The sequence below is a fragment of the Labeo rohita genome, chromosome 25, assembly GCF_022985175.1.
Source record: "Labeo rohita strain BAU-BD-2019 chromosome 25, IGBB_LRoh.1.0, whole genome shotgun sequence".
In the NCBI taxonomy this organism is placed as follows: domain Eukaryota; kingdom Metazoa; phylum Chordata; class Actinopteri; order Cypriniformes; family Cyprinidae; genus Labeo; species Labeo rohita.
This window is the reverse complement of record NC_066893.1, coordinates 55632-80849: the sequence shown is the minus strand read 5'-3', so window position 1 is coordinate 80849 and position 25218 is coordinate 55632. Positions and strand designations below refer to the sequence as shown.

Sequence of the window (25218 nt, the reverse complement as noted above, 5' to 3'; positions counted from 1 at the left end):
TAAGTCAGGTAAACCTCCTTATCTAGTTATATAATGGCTTTTTGGTAGGTTGAGGGTTTTAGCAATAGGAACAGTTTGAATGCAAAATACCAGCCCATCCTGGAAAACATAGAACACTTCTGAAAATGTGTCCTTTGAATTTCAGCAGTTAAAAGACACTGCACAACACACATTATCTGTATTTTTCCACTTCAAGCTTTAAATGAACATTAAATTGTTATATGTTGACCGATCATGCGTTGATGTCACAACACACACATATGGAGCATCGCAGAGTAATGTCATATGATTGATTTTACCAGTTAGAGACAGTCATTCACTAACTAAACTCAGGATATCATTCTTCCTAGGGTAAAAGACTCAACAGAGTTCCCGTGCGCCATCTAACTGACACACGGCTGCTTTCCAAAGCAGCTTATTCCCAATCAGAAATGAGTGTGCATGAGTCTGAACAGATTAGGTTTGAGTGGTCAGAAAACCCAATGACCTACTGGGTTCTGTTTGTCAGTTGTGAGTACACAGAGGAGAAAAGCTCTCTTGTGAGCATTGGCTGGGCCTCCTCTGGTCAAATCCAACTCTTTCCATCCCAACCCCTCTCACCACAACCTCCTCGGTTCCTGCATTTAGTTTAGGTGGAGTCACAGCCAAGGCTTTGCGAACGCATGAATGTGCATTTGTTCATGTGTTCTGTGTGTTCTATGAGTGTTTTCTATGAAGTGTGCATGTGTGTCTGTGAACAGGACTTACTGTCTGGGGCAGCACTGCCATTGGGCAGAGATCCTAGATCAACAACCAGGCCGTCCAGACAGACGTTGAGCTCACCTCCTGCTACAACCGAGCCTTTGTTCTCAGTCTGTAGAACCAGACTGAGCTGAACATTCTCCACTGCCAGTCAGAAAGAGAGAGAAAGAGAGTGAGAGAGAGCTCTAGTGCATTTGTTTGTTAAAACCTACATTTCATTTACATTCATATTTTATTTGGCTGATTCTTGGTTTCGGCAACACACTGAACACACCGGTTCATACTCCGTGTTTTAAAATAGCAGGGTAGAACTGAAAACTGGTTTAAAAGGGTTTGGGGGAGAGCTCAGCTGTACATTTCAATCTCTTCCAAATGCTGACATAATAACTGCCAACATAAAAACACTACATCTTTATCTTCTTAAGAAAACATTAAAGGAACAGTTCAATGAAAATGAGTTTACCCTCATGTCATCCCAAACCTGTACACATTTCTTCCGTGAAACAAAATAGGACATTTTTGAAAAGTATCCTGTCTTGTAAATGTAAAAAAAAAAGAAAGTTTTTTTTTAAAACAATGTGAAGGAGACAGCTGACTCAGAAACAACTTGACTAAAAAAAAACTAGTACTAACATTGCGGAGTGACGCTGCTGAAAGTCCAACCTCAAAACCTTTCAGGAAAAACACTGCACTGAGCTGAGAGGAACATGTGGTAAGTTTGTACAGACCTTGTCAGAAGACCCAGCAATGCAAAAGTATTAATTACAGGAGATCACATGTTTTCAATCAGAGACTTTTTCCTAAGAACTTTCTACAGTGCATGTCATTGTAAACACTAAGTTCATTCCTCACAGCCTTGTTTTCGAACAACAAATGGAGCTAAAATACACTCACAGTGTGCTGTAATGCTACCCAAAAATCATGATGCTAACCTTTATCTCCGTACCTGAATCTCTGATGGCCAGACAGTGATTCTGTGAACTGTTCAAATATTTGGTGCCCGAGCGTACACCCAGTTCTTAAAAGCTTAGCTTACGTGTGATATCAATAAACAGTGCTCATAAACAGCTGCTGAGACAATATTCTCAACTGAAACAAATAGGCTTGAATCATTGTGAATATATTTATATATGTGTGATGCACTTACTCTTGCCATCATGTGTTCGTAGAGTGTCCAATAAGTCAATGGTGGCACTGCCCAGAAGTTCCTTCCTCAATGTGTGACAACTCCACAACTTCAGATCCAAACGACTCTGAGGAGTCACGTTCCTGTATGGATAAATGCAGTCATTTAATCAAATCCCCTAGAACTGACATGATTTTTAAAAAAGGTTTTAAGAGAGTTCTTTTTGATTACTGTTTTACTTGCAGATCCAGTAGTTTTAGGTCATTTAAACTTAAGTTATCAATATATAATCTCAACCACATAATGCCTTACAAGGTGAGGTCTTCATTCCACTGCAGCTCTAGGTGTCCAGTGCGTTTGCCGGTTTTCTTAGTTTCACTGGTCAGGCCATCAGCGGTCACTTCCACAAATGAACTCAAACGAGAGTGACGATTGGGGAGTTTAGGAGACTGAGGCTTAGCAGACAACACTGCCAAATGAGCAGAAAAGAAAAAAAAACAAAAAACAAGCACTTTAAACATTCTTGAACAGAAAAATATAATTTACATTTACATTACATTACATTTCTGGCTAAGTTCTAAATTACAGAGCTCTACATCCCATATAATATTTACAATGAAAATGAACAAAAAGTAACAGTAATAACATCCAGCAGCGGCCCAAGTGTTTTGGGGGCAAAGCAAATTTTCTAAATGAGTCCCTGTTTCATCTTATTGTAAAGTGTCACGATAATAATAAAACAATGTATAAAGTAACACACTAGTAAACACTATCAACTCAAGATATATTTTCTGAACTGGCATGCTGTATCCAGATTAAAATGTAAAAATACTGTTTTATGTTAAAATCTATGGCAATTTAAAGTGTTGTCTGATAAACACCACAGCAAATAAAAAATGTAATAGGTGTCAGGAAGGTGCTACCTTATGCAGCACTGCGACATTAAATACTGGCATGATTGGGTAACCACTCTATTTCTGCTAAATCTATAAGGGTGTATTTACCCTTGTAGTTCGGTTCATTTGATTCACTAGGTCTGAACCAAAAAGGAAAATGATACATTTGGTCCTGGTCTGCTTAGCGTTCACACTCGCATTTTTGACAGGAAACCTAAAAATACCTAACCTAAAAGCATAGTGATACATTCACAATCTGACTGGTTGGGTTGAATGACATATTGAATGACGGAACACACTGAACACCCCAAACAAAAAGATTTGTTCAACTTAAAGCGGCACTGCACAGACTGATCGGTGTATGACATTAAAGTACCCAAGTACGCTTTAAGTCGAATACACCTAATGCCGTCTGCTTGACTAAGCACACTCGTTGTGAGTACATATGATTTTATTTTCACCACCTGCAAACTCACAAAGAGCTCATAAAAGGCACTTTACCTCTTCGTTGCTCCATGTTTCCCCTGTGCTCATTTTATTTTGGCTACACCACTTGTTTCCTTCATGAAATCTTGTCGCATCTTGTCATTGCTTCCTGTCATTACTTTTCTGTTAGTTTAGAATATTTTGTCCTTGCTGCTTTTATATTTCATTCGAAATGCACCAGAGTTAATTTAGAAGCAGAATGAGACCCATCTTTTTAGTGGCCTCGGGCCACTTGTTTGGTGCACACCAGGGTTTGGATGGCAGCGTTCACACTTACTTAAATGAACCGCACTAACAGAGCAATTGCACCAGAGTAAGTATTAATCAAACCAAACATGACATGTGTGAACACACACACCTACTGTCAGAGTGTGAATTTGCATCTTCATTCAGCCCATCTACCGTTTTTGTTCAGACCAATGCAAAACAATTCCGGAAAAGAATGGAACAGAAGCTAATGTGCGTTCTAAAATCTAAGAACGTATTTTAGAATTATTCACAAAATTATTCATTGGCACAGCATTTTCAAATCAGTGAAATGCTCGTCAAATGCTGAATTAAACCGACAATATATGACACGGCAGCCCATATTTCATCAAATGTATACGGACATAATTAGACTACTATAATGTTTTTTCTTTCATCCTTCTCTTTTTTGTTTTTCCCATTTTTTGCACCAAACTGATAGTGTTACCTCTTAGGGGTTCGCAAATTGGAAAAAAAAAAAAGATGAATCTCAATCTTTTTGTGCTGGTACCTTTGTTGCTTTAGGCCTGTCGTGGACAGCTGACTAGCAACGCTTTTTATATTCTTAATAATCTGTGCAGTGCCAATATTTTTACCTTTGTAAGAGTAATTTGTTCTAACCTTAGTAGATGTATGCATGATTGTTCATGTAAAATTCTTACATGTAATCATTAAATTAAAATTATAGGCTGTTTCCAGTTAAACTGAATCAGTATTAGCTTCAAAAATCTATTTTGAACTGCAAAATTGGCACAGAAGCCAAAGCAGCATTTACACCGCAATCACAAATTTATAAATCATGCTATGAGATAATATTTCGAATAATGAAATAAGAAAATGTCTTTTTCAAAATAATAAAAAAAAAAAAATACCTGGTTCAAAAAGCTGATTAATTTATGAACTAATTAAGTGACTGTCTTTATGAATGGACAGTTAAACCATTGATTTGTTCAAAAATGCTGAATTATTCAGGAACAAAACTGTGCAGCTTAGAGGCATACAACAGCTCCACTGTGGATTCGCTTGAAACTATTTTGGTGAAATAAAGCAAAAACAGGAAATATTACAATGCAACTCACAATATTAAATGTTGTTGACTGAACTGTATAAAACCAATATCACATTCACAATCATGCTGAGTGACATACTCGATAATGTCAGCATCCACATCGTTAAAAAAAGATTTTAGATACTATCGCATACTGAAAAAGCAAACTTTATCATAGTTACTATCACCTAGCTTTACTGCATGGGGCCCCCTGGTGGGCCCTATGCACCCACGTATGTGGCTTATGTAGGGCCGGACCTGATAACATTACAAAAATACTGCTTCTTTTATTAAATGGCTTTTTTTCAAAAGCAGAAAACTTTCATAAAGCATTTTATTATACAGAAAGACATCTTCCTGCTCCAAGACAGTCTGTAGTGTGGATAACATTTACATTATCACAAAAAAAAACAAAATAAGCCACAAAAACTATGATTCCAGAATCAAAGAATCAAGACCAACAAGATGCCAGGAAAAACATACGATTTGGATTCCTGTAAAGAATATTCCGTCAAGCAGGAAATGTGAGTGAATGTGTCCTGACATGAACACCAGCTGGTCTAGCAGCTCGCAGTTAAAAAGTTATTATTCAGCACACATCACCCTCTAGAGGACACAAGGCACAGTGCAAAAACACATGCAGGACTGATGCTGCAAGCTGATGCGTCATTGAGCTTTTAAACAACAGCAGTTCTTGATAAATCGAACACAGTCCACAGTGCTGATGTTTGATGGGACTGGATGAAAAGAGGCTGGTTTTCTTACCTTTCAAGGTCAACTGTGATTTCTCTGTGGCCTGAACGTTGGCAGACTGAGACACACTGGCAGCTGCCATCATCACATCACATCACATCACAGCCCTGAAACATACACACATATACACCATCAACTTCATTAACATTCATATTTACTCAGCCACTCTATATTACAATCAGCAGACAATCAACCATAGACGTGTGTGTGTACTGAGACCTTCATCTAGCATTAAAGCTCACAGTGATCAGCTGAAACACAGACACATATTACAGATCAAATCAGGAAGATTTTACACAAACTCTGAAAGAATCAAAAGAAAAATGCTGAGGAGGTCAACAGGAAAGCCATAATATACCATATATAAAATGTGTCATCATGAAATATGTGAATACCCCAGTCTGACAGCTTCATAGGCCAGTAACTGATTTTGAAGAGCAGACACAAACAAACAGCAATAATCCAAGTAATAAAACGTACGGTATACAGCAGCAGGGTCAGCTGATCATAACATCACATTTATATTCACCTCAGATTTAGACACCAGAAAAACTCAGCAGGAGATCATTTCTACAGTCATTAAAGGTTTATAACCATTGCTAATTTCGAAGTTTAATTTCTCATGATGGGTGAACAGTGACGCTGTTTGACTAGCTGCACATCACATTTAGATCAAAAGTCACAGTTGAAATCGTCAAGAAGAACGCTTAATAAAAGCGGACAGACATATATGTGTTTTAACCGGTTTTCTGTTTATCATAACACACAAAAATGTTTTGATCTCTACCTTTTATCTGCCGTGAGACTGTGAAGCGCTAACTGTCATTTCCGCTTTAATGTCAGAGTCATGTGACTCGCAGCGCCGCGGTGGATCATGGGTGCGGATATTCTTTTATTATTATTATTATTATTATTATTATTATTATTATTATTATTATTATTATTAATGTCATAAGGATACACATAACATTAGAACAAAAACAGGAACCAGAACAAGAGCAAAATACAGCTTAAAAAAAAAATAAGTACCAAAAAAACCCAAAATAAATAAATATCATAAAAATTGCAACTTGTTTCGAAATTTTCTGTAAGATCATAGTTTTTTTAAAAGCTTTTATATTGGAGGAGTTTCTTTGAAGTGATGAGAAAAGTAAAAGTAAATCAGAAGTGAATATTTTACAATTAGGTTTAAAGTTAAGGTATCCTGCTTTGTGAATGTGGTATTTTCCCATCATAAAAATAAAGTCCAGGGTATCCTCTCACTCCCTGTTGTAGAGGTTGTGGATACTCCGTAACGTCAGTGTGACAGAGGTGCATTTTCTGTTGTAGATCCTTAAATATTGCTGTAACATTTTCTATATAAGTTTTTGACAAAATGTTAATAAATTGCATTGTGACATACCAATCTCTCTACTAAGGTTTTATAAGTTTCAGACCTAAATGTTTTTACTGAAATATTCACAGATTTAATGCACTTTGGAATTAATCATTAAATAAATATACAAATGGAATTAAATCATACGCTATCTTGCCATCAAAATATTTACATAGGCCTATCATTTTTGCTAGGTAAATTTTAGTTAATTAAAATACAATGTTTATTGCAGCATTCATTTCATATTCAGCTGTATTCAAAAGTTTCCATTGTTTTGATCTTTTACACCTTTTTATTGTTTTCAACAGAAGATCTTAAATACAATTGTGCATATAAATTATAATTTTAAACTTTGACCTAAAATGCATTTATTCATCTACTGTAATGGAATTAAAAGATTAAAACAGAAGATTAAAAAATATTTTTCCGTACAAATATAATTAATGATTTGAAACCAATCGTAAAGAAATCAGTTCAAGTATTTCAGTATCCAGGCATTTTCAATAACAACATGCAGCTTTCTAAATGCAGAAATGAATGTATGGGAAGTCATTTTATTTTACTTTTCATGGAATTTCTGAAATTTGCTTCTATATATGTTTTCCCAAATGTACACTTTGCCCTCCTATTTGTGCCAGTCAGTTTTAATTTAAACAAAGGAAAGAAAGAAAGAAAGAAAGAAAGAAAGAAAGAAAGAAAGAAAGAAAGAAAGAAAAACAAGGAGAAATGAATAGCGAATAGTCCAGGGCAGAGCCAATACAGAGCCAGACAAGGATCGATAACTAGAAAACAATCTGTAACAGATAGTCAAAGAGTGAGGTGAGTTCAGAGATGAATTCTGCGAACGCAACAGCAGCAGCGGGCAAGGCCAGGAAAAAGCAACAAGCACTGGAGAAATGAGCGGGGTATTAGAACAAAATGTGCACATATAAGATTACACATATTAAGGATGACATCCCTGTTGAAAAAAACAACATATGCTGGTTAGGTATGTTTTGATGCTGGTCCTTTGCTGGTTTATGCTGGTTCTTGACCAGCAACATGACCAGCTAAGAACCAGCATAAACCAGCAAAGGACTAGCATAAACCAGCTAAGGATCAGCTTAAACCAGCATCAAAACCTACTTAACCAGCATCCCAGCATCAAAACATACCTACCAGCATATGCTGTTTTTTTCACCAGGGATATAACAGAAGCTGCAACCATTGTTAAAAGAACGCAGTGGTACTAAATGAAGGGCTGTTTTGGAGTGCCAGCTCTTATTGTTGAACTGAGCTGAATGATCTGTCTCCCTATAAGTAGAGGCAGAATTCCAATCTCTACAGCTCTACTGTATGCTCGCCAGTAGGAAGGGGGCTACTGCTGAGGGTCACATCGCTGGATAAATGTCTGGTCACTACTCTCTTCTTTCTGGAAATCATATGGAAATTTTAGTTGTTTCTTATGAAGTCACTTTTTTTTGCATTGGGACATCCTCAACTTGCAGGGCATAATCCTCCCCTTGGCTGGTCAGAGAATTCTGACCAGAGAAAGTGTTTTCTTGCAGTCCATGTTGTCTTAACAATTGGGCCTCCTTCTCTTGAGACGAACCTAATGTCTCCCTCTCGGCACCCTGCTCCTTCAAACACCCTCCGAATGTATAACAACCTTCTTGATTTGTCTTAAACGGGTCATCGGATGCCCAAGTTGATATGATTTTTTAGGGTCTTAATGAAAAGTCTATAATATACTTTGGTTAAAAATTCTCAATGGTTGTGTAAAACAACACCCCTTTTACCTTGTCAAAATGAGCTCTGCAAAAATCATCTCATTCTGAGGGATTGTTCCTTTAAATGCAAATGAGCTCCGCTTGCCCCACCCCTCTCTTCTCTCTGTGGAGTGACGAGCCTGTTTACTTTAGCCGCATTTAGCATGTTTAGCTGCGATACGTGCTAACTAGCACATTATTAGGAAAGGTGACTGCAGAGATTCATAAAAAAAACCATTATACTCACATCTGCTGTAAATGAAGCTGGATCACGAATGATTTGCGTGAACATAGACGCATTTATGTAGATCGGGAGGTGCATTCCCTTCACAAACAAACTTAATCCATTGCATCTTCAGCTGCTCAGATGTCGGGAGTAAATGACGACCACTATGTTCATTATTACTTCCAGCAACACAACACCTCAATCGCTCATTTGGACATATTCTTGTCTAACTTAGATCCCTGCTCCGGCATCGAAACAATGGAGGTCGACTGTTACAGCTGATCTGAGGTAAAACGCTCATGTCAATCAACTATTGTGGAAGTGGCCTCTGTTGGTGTGATGCCACACTGACAGCCATCTGAGAATCGCTCGATTTGAAAAAGGGGATATTATTTTTACAGATTAATTAAAAAACCACTGCATGGATTTTTATCATTTTAGGGTAGATGTACATACACTGCCAACACACATTAATGTTCAAACAACATGTAAAAGTAAAGTTTGCATCCGATGACCCCTTTAAAATTACAGTCTGGCAGTAAATACTGAAAAATGCATTCCAGTGTTGGAGTAAAAAGACGATTAACATTTATATACGTAGCCTTCCATTTGCCAACAGACTGGCAGAATGTCAAGAAAACCATCTTCACGTTCTGCCAGTCTGTTGGCGAATGGACGTATGGATGGAAAGTGCATGTTTTTGTGTATTTTTATTTTTTTTTTTATTGCTTGGGAGAAACAAAGCATCATTATCCATGAACAGCTCTTCTGGCAGTCCATAATGTGAAAATAACTCTCACAAGATTCTGAGGGTCTTTTTTCGAGGTGATTATGGATATTATTAAAGAAGAAGTTCACTTCCAGAACAAAAATTTACAGATAATGTACTCACCCCCTTGTCATCCAAGATGTTCATGTCTTTCTTTCTTCAGTCGTAAAGAAATTATGTTTTTTGAGGAAAACATTTCAGGATTTTTCTCCATATAATGGACTGATATGGTGCCCAGAGTTTAAACTTCCAAAATGCAGTTTAAATGTGGCTTCAAACGATCCCAAATGCAGTTGTAAACGATCTTAGCCGAGGAAGAAGGGTCTTATCTAGCGAAACGATCTGTTATTTTCATAAAATTTATAGAACTTATATACTTTTTAATGCCAAACACTTGTCTTGTCTTACTCTGCCTGGACTGTTTTTGTTCCGGTTCATATCAGTTAGTGTATGTCAAAAAACTCCCATCTCATGTTCTCCCTCAACTTCAAAATCGTCCTATATCGCTATTTTACCTTTTTTGTTAAGGGTGTTTGATCTTCTTTGCATGTTCACTTTGCAAAGACTGTGTCGGTACTTCTGCAGCGATGTAGGATGATTTTGAAATTATTTTTGAAATTGAGGGAGAAAATATGATCAGAGTTTTTCGACATACCCTAACTGTCTTGAGTCAAAATACACGGAGTTCAGGAAGAGAAAGGCAAGACGAGCATGTGAGATTAAAAAAGTATTTAAAATGTATTTTTTTAATAAAAATAACCAATCGTTTTGCTAGATAAGACCCTTCTTTCTTCTTTAACATCTCTGTTAAGCTGGAATGCATATCCACAGAAGCAAGCAGCATCATCCCTTCAACAGGCCCCACAAAGTGTGGTTTCACGTTTCTCATCACGGAGAAGATAGCCTGTCATACAAATAGCCTTTAACTCTTTTTCAGTGTCTAGTACTGCTCATCAGATCTCACTTCTAGCCAATTCATCTAGATGATTGAATGCAACTGAATGCAGCTCTTCTAGTCACAATGAAAGTGTCCAAACTGGATTTGACATCTAAATTAAATAGTAATGTGTAAACAATATAATTTATGGCTGCTGCTTAGTGTTTCTGACTTGAAATTTTCAAGTTGAGTGTTTTTCAACTTTTGTAGAGTCTCTGCCATTCCCTTATTCAGTGTCAATTCCACAATGTGCAAATGTGGCTCTCTTAGGGGTGAACTGAAAATGTCCCCTCAGCTAAACCCACTCCATGCCAGTGGACACATACAGTAACTTTAGTCTCGAGAAGTCAGACCATTGACTGAAAGCGGAAGGTTTGGTTGTGCCATGTTCAGATTTCGTTAGTTCGTTTCAAGAAGACAAAGCTTTTTACCAGGTTACATTTATTTGAATAGTCATCAGTCCTTTTCGGCACTTCAGTACATCATGCTTTTGTCAGCTAAGTAGCTTAGGGGAATAAAATAATGACACCTGGCCTGTGAGACCAGAGTCCAGTTCTCACTAATACTGGTGCGTCACAGCACGACTGAACTAAACAACATGAATCCAGCAGATAAATCCCCAGGCCTCTCAATTGCAGATTGCACTCTCATTGCCATGAAGAGATCCCGACAGAGATAATCCATCTTAAAGATGGACTGATTTAAAAAAAAAAAATGTGGCAACAGTCATTGGCCCTCTGATTTGATACTTTCTAGAGCCACCTTTTGCTTTAATTACAACTATTAATATTTTTGGATTGAAGAATATTTGCCCATTCTTTCTTGGAGAATTGCTCAATTTTGGTCTAGTTCAACTTAGAAAATGTACTTCATGTGGTAACATCTACAATAACTGGTTTTGACACATATGATAACACTTAATTCCTTTGCAAAGCATGCTGGAAAAAAGACGTCTTGAGCCTTTGCCACCAATGGTGTCTACGATCAACATATCTTACGATGCTTTTGAGAAACGCAGCCATGCAGGCAGTGGATCTGTTGTTCCCAGCATGCTTTGCAAGGGACGGCATTCAGAGATTAAGTCTGCATCCCAATGTGCATACTATCCATCCTAAATTCTATATGATAATAGTCATTTTCACTACTATTTAGGGCACATAGGATGGATAAGTATGCACAATGGGACGCAGGGTAAGTGCTATTTTAAGTGTTTTCAGTAAAGGGAAAGATGTTGGTAATTTATGATAATGTTTAATGTTCAGTTATGTTGGATATTTAAAGAAGTTTCTGTAATCGAATGTTGTGTTACTATTGTGCTAGAGTAGAGATTGGATTTTCACACTGCTGTGACATAAAGTGTATAATAATCCTAAATCACAATTTTTCATGGAAGCAAAAGTTGCTTATCAGCAAGTGTGTGTGTATCTTGCATGTATTAGTTCCCAGTTTTATTGGAAGTAAAATATTCGATCAATGTAATGTATTTCAGTTAAAACAGCAATCCTTTGTTCTATGTATAACCCTAAAGGATAGTGTTTGTGGCTATGCAACCACAATATCCGTATGGACAGTCTCATCCACAAATAATTGTGTGGGTTATTCATACTTAAACACACAGAAAAAACTTCTCACACAAAAGTTGTACCAGATTCACAACAGGTATGTACAGACATGAATTTTGGGACTGGTTGTCTGACTGGTTAAATATGCACTTCGTTAAATATGCTCTTCATGCACATATGCACTTCAATCATGCTGCTCAGTTTGTACACTGTATTAAGTAATGGAAAAGGGAGTATTTTTCCAGGACATTATTTATTATCCGCTGTTACCCTGAAAACCTGAAAATACAAAATACAATGAGTAATTTAAAATGCAGGTTAATTCAATAATAATAATTCAATGTTTTTATTTAAATACAGTTATATTTTAATATTTTATGCATTTATATTGTTTTACAAACAAATCTAAATTAACATATTTAAAATATATTTGATGAGATTCGATGAAGTGACAATTTTGCGTCATGATTACATAACAATGTCACTGTGCAATGATGTCACAGCATCATTTAGCAACTTTTAGCAGCAAATTGACCTTCTTTTAGCAACTTCCCCTGTTGGCAACACTGCTAAATTGTGTTGTAATATCAGAACCTCTTCTCAGTGTTATTAACTCATTATTAGCTTTAGTTCAAGTCCTAAGAAACTTTAGGCTGGTAGATAACCATAGATTGAACCAAGACTAAATATATCAAATCTCCCATTTATATCTGAAATAACAGAAAAATTTGTGTCCTTCTCAGTTATATTTATTTGGGCAGAGTGACCTTTTTAAACTGGGATTTTGGCACTGTATGGCACACATACTGCACAGACAGTTAAAATACCTGATTTTATAATCTCAATCTCACTTCTTAAATCACAGCTCTGCCTTTGAGACTATAGATCAGCGGGTTTCAACCCTGATATTGTCTTTGCGTATCTTTTGGGTCAGCTCCAAATAGGTAAGGCAGCTCCTCACTAGTGAGCTGCTGTAATCGCAGTTTGGTGCTTAAACACTTACGCTTATGTTCTGTTCCTAATGCTGCAAGATTGTGGCAGCTTCTCGTGGCTTACTGATTACTGATTTCGCCATTGTGACTTAAATTCCATGCAACAGAGACAATGTAGTATCAACAACTTGTACGTATCTGTTTAGGCACACTCCCTCTTTTGAACAATGAACACGCTTTTTGGACATTTTACAATAATAATAATGATTTTTATTTTTAGCTTTTGATTAATTTATTTTCAATTTAAAGAAATAACTCCCATATTAACCCTTAGTCCATGATTTCAGGCCTCTGCCCATGTTTTCAAATCTAATATAAATGCCACACACAGGCAGATGTTATGAACCAAATCTTATGAACACACACACACACATGAACTTTTTAAAGGACGACTTTCCTTAAACATGATGTTTTTATACTGAGCTAATCATATTTTCTATCCGCTAACCTTACACCTAAACATAAGTAATTTAGTATGATTTATAAGCTCTTTTCTTCATGGGCTACAGTGAAATAGCAACTTTTCATGATTTACCTTTGTAGGGACATTTGGTCATTATGTAGGTTAAGCAAGTACACACAAACATACACCCATAATCTACCCACATAAAAATTTACTCCATATTTTGTACTGGGTTTAATGTTTATTAAAACCTTCTTACATCACATTCATTTCTTAAAAACCTTTTATCATTCCTTCATCATTTAAGTAATAGGTAGCTAGTTTTGAAATAAGCTATTACATATCAGCACATTAAATACTAAAGTGTTTTAGGTTTGTTTTAAAGTTGAGTAAATGTTTAGGTTTCGAGTGTTTAATATATTTAAAGATAATTTTAAAACACAAATTGTCACTGCCCCTCAAACAACAATTTTCCCCAATAACTTTTCCACCAAATTCTACTTGTACAATGCCATTAAAGAGAACTGTGTGATGTTTGAAGAAAACAAAGAAATATCAAGGTAAATATCACTTTATTTTTTATTTATTTTATATAATATATAAATATATTTCTATAAATTAGGCAAAAACAAAGTATTTTCCTAATCTGCAAAATGCAAATTAGTCTGCCTTTTGTGATTTTCACCACATTTGTTATTCTATAACTTGATATATGGTGTACATTAAATTTTTCGTTTAAAAAAAATGACAGAATTTCCCTGAATGTACAGCTAATCTGTTGGACATTAGCCTATTTAAATTAAATTAAATTAAATTAAAAAAGTGAATTTAAGACAGTAAGAAAGTCTGTTTAAGAGAGTTTATCACCTAAAAGTTCACAGAGCCTAAACTGCCCATAGTTTAAGAAACATCTAATAATTGCCAAGGTGCAGAACTGTTTTCGAGAGACCTGATATCGGTGATTTGAAGAAATTAATTACGTGCCGCGACTGTAGTTTCTGGTCCACTTCAGACCACCCATTCCGCAGCAGAGCCTCCAACACTCGCCCATGTAACCCAAGTAAAATGACTTACACACGCGCATGCGCAGGGTTCCATAGCTAAATGCTAATGCTAGCACACACTGGTTTGCAGCGGCCCTGGACAGCAACGAAATAAACTAGCAAATAACCTTAACTCCGAATTTACGGTTTAATGTGAACTTTTACTTTACATCAGACTGCGCTGCGGCAGTCGGTTAAACGTGCTTTATGTAGTTAATGTTTGGTTACTAAGTGAAAGAGAGTAGATTATTTTGGCGCTCGGGCGGACCTGTGCTAGTTTGGCTAATGATTCTTACTTTTCAGAAAGTTAACGTATAAACGTATGATAATATGTGGAATATTAAACGATGAAAAAATACCCATCTTGACTCATTAAAAGCTTGTCGTAAGTATTTTTTTTTCCCTTATCTGTTTAACAGAATGTATTTATCTAGGTAATCCTATCAACTGTATATGTTAGCTGAGTTACGTTAATCCAGTTGAATTTAAGAGTTAAACAGCTATGTGAGATGAACAACAAAAAAGTGCCAGTACAAACTTTATTTGGTTTATTTTGATTTGATTGAGTAACAATCTTTTGTTCTGTTCTGTTTTCACGTTGAGTCTTGTCATTTGATAGATGTTTAGATGTAGATCGTGTTGAGTTAAATGTACTCATTTGAAACCATCCCGACTTAAGTAAACAGTTTGCTTCTTTACTGTTGTTAATATTCAAAAAAACCTTTGTCGGCATAATAAAAGTTATCTGGTGCGACCACCATGCAAAACACAAACAGGAATATATTTCATACATAGAGGACCCCTGTGGCCCCTTAATGCCTGTTGGTCAGGGTCGATAAAATATCAGATAATTCAACATTTTTATGACAAGGCAAGAAAAAAAAATGTTAAGTCTGCAACGTCATTTTGTGACTTCCAAAAACGTGATGTTTATTAATTACATACAAAAACGTATATTTAAAAACATTTGTTTGTAAATAATGATAAAGGTGTGTGCACTCAAATGTCTAAGCTTTGAGGAAGATATTATTTTCTTGCTTGATGGTTTATACCTCATGAGTCATTAAATGAAAATGTTTTTGAAAATGAAATGTAAATGGTATTCATTATGGTTTTGAAACAATTTAAGCATGTGGTTATCCAAAGTGACTTACATTGCATTCAAGATATGTATTTGGTCAGTTCATGCATTGAGTTAGATACAAACTCATGACTGTGGCATTGCTGGCACCGTGCTCTACTGTTTGAGTTACAAGAAATGCAGTTATACTACACATAAAAGTATTTCCTTTGTAAGACAGGTGATGTCATTTTATTTTATATGATACAGTGTGGTGTGGCTCTGTTAAAATGAATATACAAACCAGTTTCTACCATTCATTTTTAACTCTATCTAAAATAATGTCAGTAATCATACGTCTGTTTACTCAGAAATGTTTGTAGCATTGTAATTGTGAAGGTTAACCTGGAAGAACAAGACAGCAGTCTAAATTACATTGTTTTTCCACACGTAAGATTTTTTCCACACAGATTAAATTTTTTCTCTGTGTATTTTCGTAATCATGTCATGGTATGCTGGAGTGCGAGAACAGGATTGCTTTAGGAAAATATTCCAGGAAAATGACTTGGGGGATGTATGTAGACATTATGTACAATTGAACTTGGCCTCTGAAGGATTTATTTCCTTCAAAATGTTTTATAGCAAAGTTGCTGTTTTGATGATCAGATGATGTTTTAAAGCCTGCCGACATTCTTAAGTTGATAGTTGGTTATACAAGTAGGAAAATATCACTATCAACAAACACCTTCAGTGTGAACACACTGACCAACAAAACCTTTGTAAAGTAAGCAGTGCCATTCATTTGTAATGTTTCTTATTTGGTGTATTTTTTTTCAATGTTATAGAATTGCTTCAGACGCTGCTATCACATCTGTAAACCCTTTCTACATGTAGAGAATGACTGTTTGCATTGGGCTGGGGAATGAACCAGGAACCCTGGTGGCTGGATCTGGGTAAGGTGTTATGTGGCGCATTGCATTTTTCATCAGAAACCGTCATAATTTAGAACAACTGCACATTTTTTACCTTGTTTTTGGCCTTCTGTTTTAGCCATTTTTTTAGGATCATATCTCTTTTCAGACTACACTGTAAACGCCCACTGCTAGGCTTGCGTAACAACTTTGAATAGGAAATATCAAACAAGCTATAACAGATAAAGCACTGGATTTAACATGGTTACTCATCCTTGTGTGGTGCAACATTACTGTCTGGTCTAACAGAGCACTACAGTTGCAACAGGAATGAGATTTTCACAGTACAGTAACAGTATCAGAAAATATTGCGGTTTTACGGTATTACATTATTATTGTCAGTTAACAAAATGAAGCTTTTTTTTAAATAATTGAGACTATTTTTAAGTAGCTGTAAATGTAAACAACAAAAATCTAAATGCATACGAAGGCTGTACAAGCTTCACAGATGCCATTGACTTGAGAGAATTTACTGTCCATAAATATTTTTTTAATAGCTATGAAAATGTATTTTCATTATCCATATTTCCAAAAAAATAATAATGAAATAAACAATAAACAAAAAACAACAAGCTTTTACTACTGTACTCACCCCCTTGTCATCTAAGATGTTCATATCTGTCCTTCTTCAGTCGTAAAGAAATTGTTTTTGAGGAACAATTTTTCTCCATATAGTGGACTTCTGTGGTGCCCAGAGTTTAAACTTCCAAAATGCAATTTAAATGCGGCTTCAAACGATCCGAAATGCGGTTGTAAACGATCCCAGCCAAGGAAGAAGGGTCTTATCTAGCGAAACGATCTGTTATTTTCACAAAAATAATACAATTTATATACTTTGTAATCTCAAACGCTCGTCTTGTCTATCTCTCCCTGAACTCTGTATTCTGGTTCAAGACAGTTAGGGTATGTCGAAAAACTCCAATCGTATTTTCTCCCTTAACTTCAAAAATGATTTCAGAATCATCCTACATCACTGCAGAAGTATTGACACAGTCTTTACAAAGTGAACATGCAAAGAAGATCAAACACCCTTAACAAAAAAGATAAAACAGCGATATAGGGCGATTTTGAAGTTGAGGGAGAACATGAGATGGGAGTTTTTCGACATACACTAACTGTCATGAACAGGAAAAAAACAGAGTTCAGGCAGAGTAAGACAAGACGAGCGTTTCAGATTCAAAAAGTATATAAATTGTATTATTTTTATGAAAATAACCGATCGTTTCGCTAGATAAGACCCTTCTTCCTCGGCTGGGATCGCTTACATCCGCATTTGTGATCGTTTGAAGCTGCATTTAAACTGCATTTTGGAAGTTCAAAATCGGGGCACCATATCAGTCCATTATATGGAGAAAAATCCTGAAATGATTTCCTCAAAAAACAATTTCTTTACGACTGAAGAAAGAAAGACATGAACATCTTTGATGACAAGGGGGTGAGTACATTATATGTGAATTGTTGTTCTGGAAGTGGACTTCTCCTTTAAGAATGATTTTCTTTTACACAGTAATTATGTCCAGTTGTACAGTGGTGAATTTTGTCTTTATGCTCTAGGTATCAAATGGTCTGAAGAAGCCATGGGAAGCTGTTTTAGCTGTCCAGATAAAGAATCGATCCCTGACAATCACCAGAGTAAATTTAAGGTTTGTTTTTTTTTTTCCAGCATACATGTGTTTGATTGTGATGATCTTGTTTGTGGTGGTTCGTGTGTGTTTTAAGTTCATTTGATTCGTATTGAGTTAGGTTTGGATTGTTTTGATGTGTTCAGGTGGTGAACGTGGATGATGACGGAAATGAGCTGGGAGCAGGTATCATGGAGCTGACGGAGGATGAGCTGGTGCTCCGCACGCGGAAATGTGATGCTGTCAAGTGGCCTTACCTGTGCCTGCGACGTTATGGCTACGATTCAAATCTCTTCTCATTTGAGAGTGGCCGTCGCTGCCAGACAGGTCAAGGTAAAGTTAAAATCTCCATTCTGTACACTCTCTCACATCATACGTTAATAAGAAATCATAAGTTCATAAGAAATGCATATTGTGAGACTTGGGAATAATTAGTACAGACATTTACAGTTGTTTCAAATTCAGCGATTTGAAGGCTTCCCAAATAAGGTCTGATCACCAGCTCTTTGTTATTAATGTACGACTGTTAACATTTAAACCCATGCTTTCAAAAGGATGAGCTCGAGAGCGTTTGCATGCTTGATCAGGTAAGTCCAGCTTGATGTGCTCCAAACAATTAGATTCAGCACTGCAGCCCCTTGCAGGTTTAGCAAACATTTTGCTTCCCTGATAAGAATCAGATTTACGCTACATGTTTTCTGTTGTGTGTGTGTTTGTCCATCATTAGTTGGTTAACTAGAATATTGATTTACTTTTATCTGTTTTAGCATTATTGTTTGCCACCATCTGCAGTAGTTAGTGTCCACTTTTGGTCATTTCATCCATTTGAGCAGAGGAGCAAGTGTTTTTTTTCTAACTTTTTTTTTTTACATTCTGCAGGGATATTTGCCTTCAAGTGTTCACGGGCCGAGGAGATCTTCAACATGCTGCAGGACATCATGCATAATAACAGCATCAGCGTAGTAGAGGAGCCGGTGTTTGAGCCCACCCTCGCACAAGCTGAACCAGACCTTCCCCTCACACCGCACACACCAACCAGTATGTCATTAACATTAGTAAGAGTGTGACAATGTGCACAGCTCCAACAAATAAATACAGAGCTCTTCACAATATTGCAGAGATGTTGAAAAGTAGCAATGGTAACCTTTTGATGATTTTGAGATGACCTTTTCTGTAACTGAATAAGTGTATCTCATGAAACTTATGGAGACATTTTACCAAAACAGTTACTGAGTGGGTCGGTAGGTGCACCGGGGATCCAATTGTATCACTTAAACGTGGAAAAAGTCTGATTTTCATGATACATCAACTTTAAAGGAGAAGTTCACTTCCAGAACCAAAATTTACAGATAATTTACTCACCCCCTTGTCATCCAAGATGTTCATGTCTTTTTGAGGAAAACATTTTAGGATTTCTCTCCATATAGTGGATTTCTGTACTGCCTGCGAGTTTGAACTTCCAAAATACAGTTTAAATGCAGCTTTAAAGGGCTCTAAATGGTCCAGACCATGTGAGAGGGGCCTCATCTAATGAAACGATCCATTATTTTCTACAAAAATGTACAATTTACATACTTTTTAACCTCAAACACTCATCTCGTTTAGCTCTGTTGTGTGCATGCGTACTCTAAACACCTTAAGTTCAATAGAGTTTGTCGAAAAACTTGCATCTTGTTTTCTCCTCCAAGAGAATAAAGAAAATAACTGATTGTTCTGCTAGATAAGACCCTTCTTTCTCGGCTTGGATCGTTTAGACCCTTTGAAGCTGCATTTAAACTGCATTTTGGAAGTTTAAACTCACTGGCACCATAGAAGTCCACTATATGAGAACATTCCTGAAATGTTTTCCAAACATAATTTCTTACATCTTGGATGACAAGGGGGTATTTTTGAATTATCTTTAATTTGTGCTCATTGTGAATGCATGAACATTGTAAAACAGTGACAAGATTTTTTTTTTTTTCTTTGTTTTAGCTCCTGGCAACATCCTCCCTACTTTACCAAATGGCAGCTTACGGTATCCCTCATTGGGGGATGCGTCCTCTCACCCCTCAAGTCGGCATCCATCTGTTGGGAGCACGTGCCTTCCATCACTGGGCGAGGAGTCCACACACCCTCTCTTAGCTGCGGAAGAGGCTGTGAGGGTAAGTGAAACTGTTCACATTCATGCGAATCTCACAGTTCCATGCATTTAAACTTAGAGCACCTCCTACCAGTACTTTGGTACTGGGGTAATTCCATGCAAATGTCAACCTTACCATAAAAAGTTTTTACTATACTGATAGCACAGATGTCAACATTTGGCGGTTCAAATACACATGTGAGGTCTCAACGTTTTTAAAGCTTTTTTTTCATTTTTAATGCATGTTTTTCTATAGTCTGGCTTGTCACATCCATAACAGTACATATTCCTCATAAGTAGATGCATCAAAATTAAAATAAAGTAACAATTATATGTTGTGTGAAGAGCCATCGCTTCTCTATTTGTTGGGTATTATTGTGTCTAGTTTGTGCAATTTAATTTGCAGAAAATCCTACAAACTATTTAATCTCTCAAAAATGGTGTCCTTTTTTGTCACATCTGTAACACATAGTTATTTCCCTTGTTTAACATAGAAAACTCATGCATAGACTGATATTTTTCTGATGTTTAGACTCTGTCAACAAGGGTTTATTAAAATATAAACAGATGGTTCAGTATATTGGTAACACACACATTCTCTAAGCATTTATATGTCACATGATTCAATTCATGATTTCAATTACATGCTTTTTAATAAATATTTTTTTTTTAATGAATTTTATTTTTTAAGGAATTTAGTAAAAAATAAAACAGATGTCATAGGGCCCTCTTTATTTCATTTGTGTCTTTGTTTTATTGTAGTTGTCCTTTAGTTTACTAGGTTCTTATTATTAATAACAAAGATAAAATAACAAAAATGACTGTCATGATATAAATTGTTATTGTGAAATGAAATTACTATATCATGAAATAAAATTTGACTTTATCCTTTAAGCTAACTTACCAGTATAGCAAAGATCTTTACATACCTGTACGATTGGTAGTTGTTCACCAAAATCCTGTGTTGTGGCACTGGCATGTGATTATTATTATTTTATTTATTTATGTATGTTTTTAAAGGGGGATGAAATGCTCTATTTTAACAGATAAAATAACTATGCTCTCCATTTGGAACATCTGTTGTTCAATGTTTTTTTTCGTAGTATCGGTTCAGTAGTAGTATTGTGATATTTTAGTCAGGTATCGTATCAAAGACAAAATTTTGGTATCGTGACAACACTAGGCCATAAAAATATGTCATTTAAATGTAATAGTCACTAAAGCACAGCTTTTGTCTCTTCAGGGGCACACATATGTGAACACCACTGGTCTGCTGGAGCAGCACAGCCCAAGCGCTTTAGAGGTTCCTGCAGAACTGAGTGTCTCGTTAGCTGATGGTGAGGAAGCTGTTCCTCAAGAGGCCCCTGATCCTGGCCCTCGAGTGCAGCTCGAGCCTGAAGGCGCTCGCTTCGTGTTGGGCCCGACGCCTGTGCAGAGACAGAGGCAAAGAGAGGCCAGTTTGTCAGGACAGCAGTTCGCTGGGGCGGAGGGAGGGCCGAGTAGCTCAGCCCAGAACTCAAACGGGAGCGTCGTTTCCCACCCTAAAAATACAAGCGCCACAGACGCGGACAGTGGCAGATCCGAGGAAACCTCTCCCGGAGTCTCGGTCGCTCCGGAGAACTCCAACGGTTCGCTCTCGGCTCTCTCTCGGCGCCGGGCTCGGCCACCTCCTCTCACTCCTGACGCCAACGTCAACAACTCGGCCCAGCGAAGAACGGCTTTGCTGGACTACGAGAACCTCCCTGCCCTACCTCCTTTGCGGGAGCACCCGAAGGGTGGCTCCGAAGATGAGGACGGGGAAGAGGTGGCGGAGCTTCAGCCACAGCCCGTCAACGGTTTCCACAACCATCGTCAGTACAGCCCCGACCCCACTCACTACTACATCAACACGGAGAACGTGACGGCCCCCCTCAGCGCTAACAAGGTGGAGTCGGCCCGCTGGCGGGACCGCTCTGCGCCGACCTTCTTTAACTTCGATTTCCGCCGGCCCTGTTTCGAGTCTCACAGACTGAACTACATCGAGGTGGAGACCGAGACGGAGAACTCTAGCAACCCTCAGACCCCAAAGACGCCCACTTCACCGCTTCCCCAGACGCCCACCCGCAGGACAGAGCTGTATGCGGTCATCGATGTGGAGCGCACGGCCGCCATGTCGAGCCTGCAGAAAGCACTGCCCCGTTACGACGGGACGTCCAGGAAAACCCGCCATAACAGTGTTGATCTGCCCATGTGACCTGCCTGAAGACACTCCTAAAACTTTACAAATTCATTCCAAAGGCAGGCGGACTGAATATCGCAGAAGTCGTTTCGTTTGTAACACTTGTAGGGATTTCATGTAGTTTAAAGAGTGTCGCTCTGTCTCATGTTGGCTTGAGAAAATTAACAGAGGAGCTCGCCATATACCTTCATTTTATTCCTATGGTAATATACTACTACTTTTCTTACACTCGTTTTTCAGTGCCTGTTTATTTTTGTTTTATTATGTTAATAACAAGGTTGGACAACATTCCACATGTCCATTCCATACGGTACAAATCAGTATTACTGATCATATGTTTGTTTGTTTTTTGCCTTTATTTACCCTTTATCAAGTGACTAAGTTGTTTTAAAACCTGTATCTAAAGATAACTTCACACACTACATTTTGAATTTTTGGCTTCATATAGTAGATTTCAATACGTGGCACAATAAAAGTCTATTTTGTTTCATTCGAGGTTTTTAGTTCCACAGCTGTACACCATAATATGTGCACTATGACCTGCCCTAAGCACCTGCCATAAACTTGCTTTTCATATCCTGGTATTATCTGGTTACTGTTTAGCTGGACTCCATTTCCATCATGTGTCCGGTATGTCTCTGGTGTCGTCAGATGGAGATCCTATTACAATTGTCCACAAAAATGGAAAACACTACTTGCATGTTTTATCAGAAGTTCTGTTAATCAAAAGTGTCATTTCATCCAAATCCTAAGTAGTTCCTGTGATTATGACAGATAAAAAAGGCATCTGGGAGTCTGGCAATGATATGTTGAATTTAGAATATCTTGAAGGAATAGTTGAACACAAAAGGAAATATTAACATTAACACTCCATTCCTTGTATGATTATCATTCTTTTGTGGAACACAAAAGCAGAACTTTTGAAAAATGTTCAAAAGTCTTTAAAAGTACAATTCCAACTAAAATTATCTCAGTTACACTCTTAAAAATAAAGGTGCTTTAAAAGGTTATTCAAGTGATGCCATAGAAGAATGATTTTTGGTTCAGTAAAGAACCATTCAGTCAAAGGTCATCTCTTTCTTACCTTTTTATAACCTAAAGAACCTTCTTTCGCCACGAAGAACCTTTTGTGAAACAGAAAGATTCTTCAGATGTTTAAGGTTCTTTATGGAACCATTTAGACAAAAAAGGTTCTTCAGTGGCATCGTGAAGCACTTTTATTTTTAAGAGTGTATTTCATAGCAATAGAATCAGGAAAAAAGGAAGAAATTGGCCAAGCGCCTCAGGTAATGTTTTTTTTTTTTTTTTGAAATGAGTCATAATATCAGTGGAAAGCACTTTCTCGTTTGCCCACAGAAAGTCACCGCTACTCTCTATTAAAAATGTTACATTATATAAGAAATATAATTGATGGTGGTATTCTGTTTTGCAAAGCAGAATTCATTTTTTAATGATTACTGGTTTAGGGTCAGTTATTATGCCATATTTTCTTGGTGAAGATAGGATATTTTAAGATAATTCCACTTTGGTCTTAATCAATCATGAAAAACAATAACAGGACATTTCATGTATTTCACATTTCCGGGCTGATTGGTTGTTTCCCTGTCTGATTCCCTTTATCTCAGGGAACCGAAGCTACATAACCAGCGACATTCCCTTTTGATTTCAACTCACTCTGCACTGCATCAGAAGGGATCGTGTCTGATCACACCTGTCCTTCTACTCTGTGTAGTGGTGAAGGAAGTAAATGGGTAAGGAGGCAAGCGTAATAAATCTCTGTGGTGGCACAGCCGAGTTAGTGACATAAACACTTCAAAGCATGATCATGTTGGAAAGATTGGAAGTAGGAAATTTCAAAAATTAATTGGAAATTGGTAAAGGAACTTAAGCCTGCAGGTGGGTGAGTACTTCTAATTTAGGCTATTATAGGGTTAAAGGTGTTGGATGCAAAGACACCAAGAAACAATATGTACGTTTGTGCGATTCTGTAAGAACTTCAGGATTGGTTGGAATTGAATAGAAAGGAACCCATGCTTGTCAAAACCCATGTGCAATCGATTATTTTAATTCCCATGTAATTTTAAATCATAAAAATCATATTACTATGCAAGGTTAAATGATTAGGCTCATCAGGTTCTCAAGTTGGACAAATAAATGGAGAAAGTGCTTTAATCTTAATTTTTTTTTTTTTTTTTTTCATGTTTAACAACTGGTTATGATTTAACTATTTGATTTAATTTCTAAACATTTAAAGCAGGGGTGCTCAACCCTGGTCCTGGAGATCGACTTTCCTGCAGAGTTCAGCTTTAACCCTGACCAAACACACCTGAACCAGCTAATTAGGATCTCAAGGAGCACTTGATAATTACAGACAGATGTGTTTGATCAGGGCTGGAACTAAACTCTGCAGGAAAGTCGATCTCCAGGACCAGGGTTGGGCACCCCTGATTTAAAGGAACATAATGAATGAATCAATGGCCAGTGAATCAAACATCTAAATAATTAATTGTGTTATTTTAGTCTTTAATATCAACACCATTTAATGAGTCCTTTTTTCTTTATTACTTATAAGATTTACAGGTGCTTTGCAAAAGGCTCAAAAAAGGCTGTATCAAATACAAGGCTACACTTTTTGGGATTCTTAATGTTTTAAAACAAAATTTGGTAATACTTTACAATAAGGTGTCATTTGGTAACATTAGTTAATGTATTAACATGAATGAACAATGAACAATACATTTATTACATTATTAATTTTGTTAATGTTAGTTACTAAAAATAGTCGTTTGTTTGTTGATTGTTCATGTTAGTTCACACTGCATTAATATTAACAAACACAACTTGTGATTTTAATAATGCATTTGTAAATGCTGA

General features: G+C 36.9%; 2 protein-coding genes across 3 annotated transcripts in view; one reads left to right on the top strand and one right to left on the bottom strand.

The window, feature by feature from the left end:
• The window catches only part of wwp2 (WW domain containing E3 ubiquitin protein ligase 2), a 41479-nt gene extending 35323 nt beyond the window's left edge, over positions 1-6156 (bottom strand). For both annotated transcript variants that reach the window (XM_051099615.1, XM_051099616.1), the window contains exons 1-5: positions 6084-6156; positions 5309-5403; positions 2180-2336; positions 1889-2010; positions 748-885 (exon numbers count right to left, since the gene is read on the bottom strand). In XM_051099615.1, the coding sequence (XP_050955572.1) occupies positions 748-885; positions 1889-2010; positions 2180-2336; positions 5309-5381 (490 nt within the window). In that variant the 5' untranslated portion in view covers positions 5382-5403; positions 6084-6156. The remainder of the gene's footprint in view (positions 1-747; positions 886-1888; positions 2011-2179; positions 2337-5308; positions 5404-6083) is intronic.
• An 8251-nt stretch (positions 6157-14407) lies between these two features.
• Positions 14408-22920, top strand: frs2b (fibroblast growth factor receptor substrate 2b). The gene is made up of 7 exons (XM_051100210.1): positions 14408-14736; positions 16257-16364; positions 17937-18025; positions 18151-18337; positions 18884-19042; positions 19979-20148; positions 21370-22920. The coding sequence occupies exons 2-7, from the start codon at positions 16334-16336 to the stop codon at positions 22357-22359; spliced, it is 1626 nt and encodes a 541-aa protein (XP_050956167.1). The 5' UTR covers positions 14408-14736; positions 16257-16333; the 3' UTR covers positions 22360-22920.
• Positions 22921-25218: the final 2298 nt, after the last annotated feature.